The sequence below is a fragment of the Balaenoptera ricei genome, chromosome 15, assembly GCF_028023285.1.
Source record: "Balaenoptera ricei isolate mBalRic1 chromosome 15, mBalRic1.hap2, whole genome shotgun sequence".
Taxonomy (NCBI): Eukaryota; Metazoa; Chordata; class Mammalia; order Artiodactyla; family Balaenopteridae; genus Balaenoptera; species Balaenoptera ricei.
This window is the reverse complement of record NC_082653.1, coordinates 52,830,944-52,840,513: the sequence shown is the minus strand read 5'-3', so window position 1 is coordinate 52,840,513 and position 9,570 is coordinate 52,830,944. Positions and strand designations below refer to the sequence as shown.

General features: G+C 54.9%; 1 protein-coding gene across 1 annotated transcript; it reads right to left on the bottom strand.

The window, feature by feature from the left end:
- Nucleotides 1-362: 362 nt before the first annotated feature.
- ELOB (elongin B) lies at nt 363-4,821 on the bottom strand. The gene is made up of 4 exons (XM_059898192.1): nt 4,699-4,821; nt 4,443-4,577; nt 3,040-3,145; nt 363-531 (listed from the first exon to the last, which is right to left on the bottom strand). Exons 1-4 carry the CDS (start codon nt 4,819-4,821, stop codon nt 419-421), a joined length of 477 nt encoding a protein of 158 aa, XP_059754175.1. The 3' UTR covers nt 363-418.
- Between the last annotated feature and the right edge of the window lie 4,749 nt (nt 4,822-9,570).

The following is a 9,570-nucleotide window of genomic DNA, read 5'->3' as shown; positions in this document are numbered from 1 at the left end:
TATTCTGTGGCTGCATCCCCCCTGCAAGGGGCGGGGCATACCTTGGAGGAGCCTCATGGGGTGGCTCTAGGCTGTGGATCCCCCACAGAACCCACTCTCAAACCAACACGCTCGTTCCAGCTGGGAGCCAGCATGCTCATGCTAGGAGGGGGCTGGCCACTCTGAAGAAACAAAGCCTCTAAACCTTTTGTCCCCAGACTGAGCAGAAGGCTGGGCTGGGGGTTGGTAGCTGGACTGAGAGAGCTTGGGATGCAGCAGTCTGGCCTGGAAAGAGGCTGAGGGTGGGGTGGGGTGGGGCGGGACACACCAGTGAGGTGATGCCTGAGTCAGGAGAAGGTGTGTAGAAAGAGGCAGCAACCAGGTGGATACCCAAATCTCTTTTATTGGGGGGGGGGGGGTAGGGCGGTTGGGGGGCCTCTCACTGCACAGCTTGTTCATTGGCGCTGCTTCCTGAGTCCTGTGGCTTCATCACATCCGGCAGCTCGGGTGGGCTGGAGAAGGGCTCGATGCGCAGGGCCTCAAAGGCCTCATCTGGTGGAGAGGGGGTGGCCACTGCAAAGTGAGTCTCCCACCCTTACAGGACCAACCTGACCCCTGTTCCCCTCCCCCAGCCTGGCCATGCTAGGGTCTTTTTCCTCACCCTCTGCATCCCTCAGCCTCTGGGATTGCATCCACCTACAATCTCCCCCATCGCCTTGTTCCCTTCACACCTCCTCTTCTCATCATACTTTGAATAAAATCTCATCGTGTCATTATGTCTCTCCACATGTCTCCTTGTGGTCCCCATATTCCCACATCAAGCTCTTTCTTGCCTCAAGGTCTCTGCATTTGCCACTCTCTAGCTTGACACTTAGAATGGCTGGCTGCCTAAGAAAGGCATCCAGGGGCAATCAAATATCACCTCTTCAGAGAAGCGTTCCCCAACCACCCTGTACAACCACCCACTCTACATGGCCAATGCCCTGTGCATTGCCCCGGGAACACTGGGAACACTTAACCGCTAGCGTGAATGCCCTGTTTCTCTTGACCAGCTGCTTTCCTACTAGAACAGCAGCCCCAGGAAGATTTTCCCTGTCTCATTCCTGCTGTTACTACTTCAGCACAGATCAAATGAACACCACAACTTTTTCTTCTACGTGGGAAACTTCTCTCCACCTGGCTCAGGGATCTCAACCAATTAGGCTCCCCAGGGGAAGTCGGTCACATCTGACAAGTTTTAACTTTGGGGGTTGAGGGGCTGCAACTGGCCTCTAGTGGGGAGAGGCCATCTTTTGTAGGAGCCGGAGATGCTAAACATCCTGCAATGCACAAGACAACCTCACCCAGAATCATCCAGCCCCAAACGTCAGCAGCGCTGAGGTGAAGACACATGGCCCAGCTTAATAACGAATTCATCTTCCAAGCCACAAATCTGAGTGACAATTCTTGCCTTCATCACCTCTCCCCATTCTTTGGAAATAAAGTCTGGAAGATGCTATTTAACACCAGACACTATCATATCTCCCTAACTAAGCAAACCACTTTGCGGGGTGGGGAGAGACCCGTCTCTGCACAAGGAAACAACTACCCACCCAGAAGTGCGTTTTTGCAAGTGGAAGCAGACGGTCTACAGTCCACACCACAGCCCCTATCAAAACAGCAATGACACACCTGAGGTGATGCCACCAAGGGTCCACAATCTATGCCATAAGTGGGGGTCATGGGGAGAAACAAATCACCTCACTGTGTTGTGATTTTTTTCACCTGCAAGATGGTTGAGTAGCTGCAAGTCTATAGGGTGCCTCTGTTCAAATTAGAGGAAGAGATACTTTTTCTGGAAGAATGCAGCCTGGCCCTGGCTTAGGAAGAACAGATGTGCTTTCAGCCCTCCGTTACCTGCCTCAGAGAACAGCCTTGTATAGTACCCACCCTGTACAAAGTCTGCACCAGCCCCTCACCTGCCTCACTGTCACTGTGAGAGTTGAGGGAACCCACACAAAGGCCCGTTAAGACTGCCTTTTCCTGAGCACTTGCAGGGCCTGGGGTGTATGGGGGCTCACATTGCCTTGCTGTGAGGCTGGTCCCAGTGTCATACTCCTTTATGGAGACAAACTCCAGTCTGGGAGGGGCGGGGCGTGAAGTAGCTGCCCGAAGACACAGCTGCTGAGGCCTCATACAGTTTATCCTTATGAAACTGAGAAGTGCAGCTAAGGCTATATGCTCCCTCCTGAGCCCTCGCTACATTTTCTTAAAAGAAGCTAGAAAAATAACTCCCTGTAACTTCATCCAGATTTACCCAGCCATTCACACAGCCCCTAGGTCTGTCTACAGCTGTGAAAACACCCTATAACCCCTGCTTAAATTTCCAGAGACAAAGGATAAAATTTAAATCTTTTTCTTGGCAAAAGGAGCAACATAAACCACCCCCACCCCTCAGGTTTCTAAACTTTGGTCAGGGTGGAATGTGGCTAAGGAGAGTACAGGCTCTGGGGCAAGAAAGGGCTGAACCTGATCTAACCTCCCCAGGCTTAGTCTACTCATCCTTAAAATGATCACAATACAACTCTGGCCTGTACAGAGATGCTGGGGGAGTAAGTGATGTACCACGGAGACACTGGCTGGCATGGTGCCCAGCTCAGACAAGGTCCTGGCAGCCTGCATCTGAACTGTGGCCTCCCACATGACTGCCAGCAAGCCTCGGCGTCCATGTCTCCCAAATGGGGATGGCTGTGCTTACCCCTCAGGGCTATCAAGAGGATTAGATGGGACAACAGAAATAAAATGCAGAGTGCAGGGCCAGGTGCTCAGTAAGTTCTCTGTAAATGTAAGCTGGTAACTGTGACTAAGAATCTTTGAATCCTCCATGAAATGGGCTTCAATTTCTACAAGTATCTCATGTGCTTCTCATTGTTTTTAATGGGGAAGCAAACACACTATTATAGGATATTGCCTGCATTTGGTGAACTGGGGGACATGGTCCAGGAGGCTTGGAGGAACAACTGCAGGCTCCCTGACCACCCCTTTCTTTGGCCATTTCCACCCTGTCGCTGCCCCTCTCACCTGCCCTGAAGGCTAGCCCCACAGTGGCTGGGGCCTGAGGCCGTGCTGTCTGGCTGGTGAAGCCACACTCGCCCAATGTCTTTCCGTCGTCCAGAAGCTGGTCGTCCTGAGGAGAGAGGCAGGCAGGGTCTCAGGAGAGGCCCCAGGAGGGGCAAGTCCCAAAGACTTCTCTGGTCAGCAACTACACTGAAAGTCAGAAGACGGAAAAGAAACAGCCCCAAGTAGGGCCCAGAACCACCCCAGAGTATATCAAACAGTTTCCAGGACTACACCCAAGACTTTCCAAATCAGAACCTCCCAGGGTAGGGTAAGGGTCTGGAATCTACCACCCTGCAACTCCAGGTGAATCTAATTTCAAGTGTCAGTGACCCCATCTGGCCACAGGCAGACCTGGTTGAATCCCAGCTCTACCACCTTGCACAAGGTGGTTGATCTTTTTGATGTGAAGTTTCCTTATCTGTAAAACGGGAGTTATTGGAATTCCCAACTCATAGGGCAGCCAGAGGCTTCAATGAGCAAAGGACACACAGAAAGCACGGAGCACAGCAAGTGAAGGAAGTTCAGGCAGTAGGAAGGGTCCTTATTACAGAAGCCCCAGCAGATAACAAGAAGAAAAGGCCTTTAGAGACAAAGGGGGTGAAGGCTCAGCCTGGAGCAAAGGATCAGTTTCCCAGTTTCCACCCAGAATCAGATCAAGGAACTTAGGTGAGGGACCTCATACTGCCAGAAACTTGAAATGAGGGGCCACCAAACAGAACTCCCCAATGAAAACCCCAAATCCCACGACATCCTTGCTGGATAATTGCAATTGGTTTGTAAGGGGGAAAGGGGCGGGGGCTTTTAGAACATCAGCAGTAAGTTGGGGAGTAATAAACAGTTGTTGGGTGAAGAACTGGTGGGACCTGACTCATCTCAACACCCTCCATTTCTTCATTTCTTTGTATTAAGGCGTGTCTGGGGCGGGGGGCGTGTGAGAGGCCTGCACAGGATTGAGCATCGGGGTTCAAATCCTGACTCTGCCAACAACCTTGGCCTCGTTAAGTGGCCACCTCCGAGCCTCAGTTTCCTTAACCGCAGAGCAGGGAAGTCAAGGGTCAGCACGTCGCGGGTGGGATCGCTATAAGGATCAGATGTGACGCTGGCCCTCGGCGCTCAGCATAGGGCCTGGCGCGCGACTTTCAAGCCATCCGAACGGAGACCCCCGGTGTAGCGAGCGCTATCGGGGCTTCATCTCCCCGAGTTCGAGCAACGGCCCCACGCGGGGGAGTTCCGGCCCGCGGCAGCCGGTCGCTGATGTTTACATCAACGACGGGGCCGCCTTGCGCCCACGGCCAGGCTCGGGCGGCGGTTCCGAGCAGCACGCTCCCCCAGCCCCCGGCCGCCCGGAACCGACGGGACCGCACCTTGTACAGCCGCTGCTCGTCCGGCGGCCGCTTGAGGATGCCCTCGACGATGCGCTTTAGCTCGAACACAGTGCTCGACTCCTTGGCGTCCGTGAAGATGGTGGTCTTGTGGCGCCGGATCATGAGGAACACGTCCTGGGGGCGGCGGGCCGGCGTGAGCGCGGAGCCCGGGCCCCCGCGCACGGCCCACCGCCCTCGCCGCCCCCGGCCCCGGCCCCGGCCCCGGCCCAGCGCCCCTCCCCCAGCGCCCGCTCACCATCTCGGCGGCTGCCTCTCCCCCTCGACGCGCCGGCGCGGCCGCGCTCCACCCCGTTCCCGGCAGCCCGCGCGCTGGCCCCAGCGTGCCCCGCGCCCCGCGGCCCCGCCCCATGGCCGCCATTTTAAGTAATCCGCAAAGGGGGCGTTACGGCCGAGCCTCCGACAGCGGACTCGGCGCCGTGGCGCGGGGCGGGGCCGGTTGGCGGAGTCGCGGAGGTAGTGGGAGGCCGACAGGGACCGAGCGCGGGAGGGACGCAGGGCGCGGTGGCGCCATCTTGGGTGTGGCAAACCGAGTTCCCCATGTTGGTGCAGTCTAGGGGACTCCCGTCCTTCTTGTGGGGAATATCAGGGACTAACTTCGCAAGCGTAGGGTGCCTCACAGCCTAATGAGAGTGAATGAATGATGTGTCTCGGTCATCAGGGCGGCAAGACATTCACATCTTAGCGAGACCTGGGCTGCCAGGTTTGGGAGTCTGACTCATGATTATGGGGCTTCCTGGCAGCTGTTTTGAGGAGGTGTTAAATTCTGGATCTTTCGGCCGCCGTATCAGGAAACAGCCCCATTTCCCTGCCCTAGCCTTGGTTGTAAGGATTATTTAAACCAGTTCACTGAAGCTTTAGGGCCTGTAAGGATCTTTGGAAGCTGCTTTTGGGGTTAGGGAGTGTGTAAGCAGCTCTTTGCAGGAAACCGCCCTCAGCAGGAAGCCCATTTTCTTGTCACTTTAGCAAAACTATATTGTAAATAACTTTTTTTTGGGGGGGGGGCATACTGCTCACCACGTGGAACCTTAATTCCCCTGACTAGGGATCCAACCCCCTGCCCCCCTGCGTTGGAAGGTGGATTCTTAACCACTGGCCCACCAGGGAAGTCCTTGTAACTAACTTTTAAACCAGGCACTGCCCCTCCACCCATATCTGGCCCAAGCACACCTTTCAAATCTTTTAATTACACAATACCTTGCCAAACTAGTTGGTTCTTTAGAGAAATGAGCAAGTATTTAACAGATGACCAGATCTCTTCCCTAGCTTTCCCTTCAGTAACCTGAACAAACTGTGTGACCAAACTGTGTGAACAAGATAACATCTAGAGGGGCTTCCCTGGTGGCCCAGTGGTTGAGAATCCGCCTGCCAATGCAGGGGACACGGGTTCGAGCCCTGGTCCGGGAAGATCCCACATGCCGCGGAGCAACTGGGCCCGTGAGCCACGATTACTGAGCCTGCGCGTCTGGAGCCTGTGCTCCGCAACAAGAGAGGCTGCGATAGTGAGAGGCCCGCGCACCGCGATGAAGAGTGGCCCCCGCTTGCCACAACTAGAGAAAGCCCTCACACAGAAACAAAGACCCAACACAGCCAAAAATAAATAAATAAATAAATAATTTAAAAAAAAAGATAACATCTAGAGGAAGAGCCCAAGAAGTTGACGAGCCTGCATGCAGTGGAGGGATGGCAATAATTCTGACCCCCCTATCTCAACAATTAACTGAGATTACTTCCCTTCTGCCCTTTAAAAGTTTCATGGCTGAGTACAATCTGCGGAGGTGGTTTTTGGGGGACGCTGAGTCCACCATCTCCCCAGATTGTTGTCATTCTGATTAAAAGCACCTTTCCTTTGCCACCAACATTTGTGAGTATGCAATTGATTGTGAGCAGCAAGCAGCAGGACCCCCATTTGATAACAAGGCCTGGCAAACATCCTCAGAAGAAGCAGCATGCATGGCCAAAGTTGGTGTTCACGCTTCCCAGGAGGAGGGTGCCCTGGGCAACTGCCCGCCTTTCTGCCCAGGTCCACTCAGGCTCCGGACGGGCCTGTGGACTTGGTTTCCCTCTCTGGCCGCCCTTCGTTCCTACTGACAGCCTAGGCCTCCCTCCTTGGTAGTTGGACGCTCTCCTGTGTCGCCCCAAATTGCAGTTATACTAGAGCAAGAGAAGGAGGCTTTTCTTTCAACCTCTCCCAGGGAGAAGGAGAACGTCAGCTGAGTCATCGCTGGCATGTGCCGTGGCACCCAGTGAGAGATGAGCCAGGGGTGCCCCTGGATGCTGAACAGCTCAGCAGTTGTTGAGGCCACAATTTGAGGATTCTTTGGAGTGGGTGGAACCTGAAGATGCTGCTGCCTTGGCCCTGAATCAAGCTGGTGGCTAGCCACGCAGGCTCTGGGCTCAGACCTGCTGGGATTCAAATCCTTGCTCTGGCACTGAGTGTGCAGCCTTGGGCAGTTAACCTCACCAAGGCCCAGTTTCCCCCTCTCTGAGACTGGAGAATAACTGTTTGTAAAGTTTGTGGAGCCTTGCTGTAAGCAGATAGGGTCGGGGGGGGGGGCGGTCCCTGGAGAGAGAACCCAGCATGGTTTTCTTGACAGAAGAGAAGCCATTTTTGGCCTAAGCCACTTTGTGATCTAAGCCTGGCCTCATTGCAAGCCCTTTCGTGAATATGCATGTACCCTTAGCCTAAAATTCCCCCAATTTTGCTGTTCGGGGAGACACTGCTTTGGGAAAGATCCCTGGTGTTCTCTTCACTTGCTGCAAATAATAATAAATCCTTCCTTCTCCCGATCTTTGGCTTGGTTGTGTCTTTTCGCTTGACACTCACCAAGAGGCAAACCCAGTTTGTGGGTAACATCACCAAGAGTTAGCACTCAATAGATGTTTCCTAAACTGTAGCTATAGTTATCATTTTTTAACTTCTGGCCTCTGGCTCCTCAGGAGTCCTTTGAAGTCCCTTTTCTTCCTGGGACTCCTCCCCACCTGTGCCTCACGGCAGCCCTTTCCCTCAGATGGGATCTCTGTGCACCCCATTGTGCTATGTTGGGTGGGTCGGTTGCAGGAGGTAACTGCAGTCCTCGTGTCAGTACAGTGACACCTCCTGCAGTGGGAATGGGGTCAGGAGAAGTTTGAGGGAGGAGCAGGGGCTGAGCCCCCAGCCCCCCAGTTCTGTGGTCTAGCTGGGTGCAGGCCCTCCTTCCTGGGGGCCATGACAGACAAAATGGGAGTCTCAAGATGGTGGGTGAGCCAGCTGGCCAGCTGCTCTTGCTTCTCTGCACAGGAAGTCCTCCTGGGCTCTTTCTGCCCTGTTGCCTCAACCACCCAGCGCTCACGAAGAGACCCTCCCCGGCCTCCAAACTAAGCCTGTAGGGTCTCAGCCTGGTGGGCCTTCTCCTTTGGTCTACTTAAACTTTTTAAAATGTTGATTAATAAATAGTAATTGTCAATCATCACTCGTTACTAGTGTGCCTCTAGTTGTGTCATACAACTGGTTTCATTTCTACGAGGGAAGTGATAATTCAGTGTGGAATTAGAGTCAGTCGCCCAGATTCAAATCTGGTTCCACCTCTTGCCTGCTGTGGGTCTTAGGGCATATTACCTAGCCTTTCTGGGCCTGTTTCCCCATTCGTGAAATGGGAACACCTCACGGGTGTTCAGAGATCAGCGGAGAGCCCGCCAGTGCCTGGCGCAGCCTGCGTGCTCACTGGGCAGAACTGAGTCATTCAGACTCTCCCAACAGCCATGATAGGGTTGGTGTCACCAGTTCAGATTGTAGATGGGGAAACTGAGGTTGTCAGTACTCCTGGGAGAGGCTGGGCCATCTGGTTGCAGCTCTACCAACTGGAGCAGGTGAGCAGCTAGAAAATGCTTGCTTGGACAGGAGCCTGATGTCCTGTCCCCGGTGGGTTCTCAGGACTATCCTCGCCACCCCAGGGTCTCCCTCCTGGCAGGTCAGGCAGCCGTCGTGAGGCCGGGGGCTGGATGCTACTGATGCAGGGCCAGGTCCATACCTCCCCCCGCCCCCACCCCCGCCCCGGCTCCAGGCCCAATGACCTTGCTGACAGGCGGGATGCAGCAGCACAGGGTGCCGCGCCACTGAGCCTGCTGGACAGAGAAGAGCTGTAGCTTGTCCAGCCCTGTGAGGCTGCCACAACAGGAATGAGCAGAGAGGAGGCGGGCCTGGAGGCCACACTGTTGGAGTGGGAGGAAGTGGAGAGAACCAAGGCGGTAATACCCTCTTTACCATCCCCAGCTGCCTCCAGAATCAGACCACCTGGGTTCAAATCCCAGTCTACCATCTACCAGCTGTATGCCTCTGGGCCTGTTTTCTCATCTTACAAATGGGGAAACCCCCCTCACAGAGTGTCTAGTGAGAATCTCATGAGATGGTGCAGTAGAGCTCTCTGCACCGTGTCTGGTGAGGGTTTAACGAGGAGTAGCAGATTTCTGCTCATTCCCTTCCATGGGCAGCCCGCCCCCTCCACTTCTAGGACACCCCTGCTTAGCTCTCACCTTACGCTTCAGAAACACTTGGCTCTGGGACTTCCCCGGTGGTCCAGCAGTTAAGACTCCACACTCCCAATGCAGAGGGCCCAGGTTCGATCCCCGGTCAGGGAACTAGATCCTGCATGCCGCAGCTAAAGATCCCGCATGCTGCAACGAAGACCCCGTGAGCCTTAACTAAGAACCAACACAGCCAAAGAAAGAAAGAAAAGAAACACTGGGCTCTGAATGGGGATCCATTACTCTAATCACGGCAGGTCCAAGACTGAGGCATCCTGGCTCTCAGTCCCTGGCTTGTTCTGGTCTCAGTACCTTGGGAGGCATCTTGAGGAAGTTCTCTGAGCTGGCCCCCGGCTGAGGGCGGGATGGGAGGACGGTCAGCATCACCCAGCAGGGGCGGCTAGGGTCCCACCGCAGATGTGCCCACAGCCTTTTGTCTGGCCTGCCACAGCCATGCCCTGTTCTGGGTACCCTGGTCCCCAGTGACCCCACCTGGGGCAGCCAGTAGACAGCCCTCAGCCTAGGGGAGACAGCAGCCTGGATCTCCCTCACTGCCCAGTCCACAGCCCCACCCTCCCAGCCTGGCCTGGCCCAGCAGCGACCACGT

Excerpts from the sequence above, each read along its gene's own strand:
- ELOB (XM_059898192.1), bottom strand. The coding sequence starts at position 4,821 with ATGGCGGCCATGGGGCGGGGCCGCGGGGCGCGGGGCACGCTGGGGCCA. Across the intron at positions 4,578-4,698 it reads GAGAGGCAGCCGCCGAGATG|GACGTGTTCCTCATGATCCG; the intron begins GTGAGCGGGCGC and ends CGCCGCCCCCAG. Across the intron at positions 3,146-4,442 it reads ACGAGCAGCGGCTGTACAAG|GACGACCAGCTTCTGGACGA; the intron begins GTGCGGTCCCGT and ends CTCTCTCCTCAG.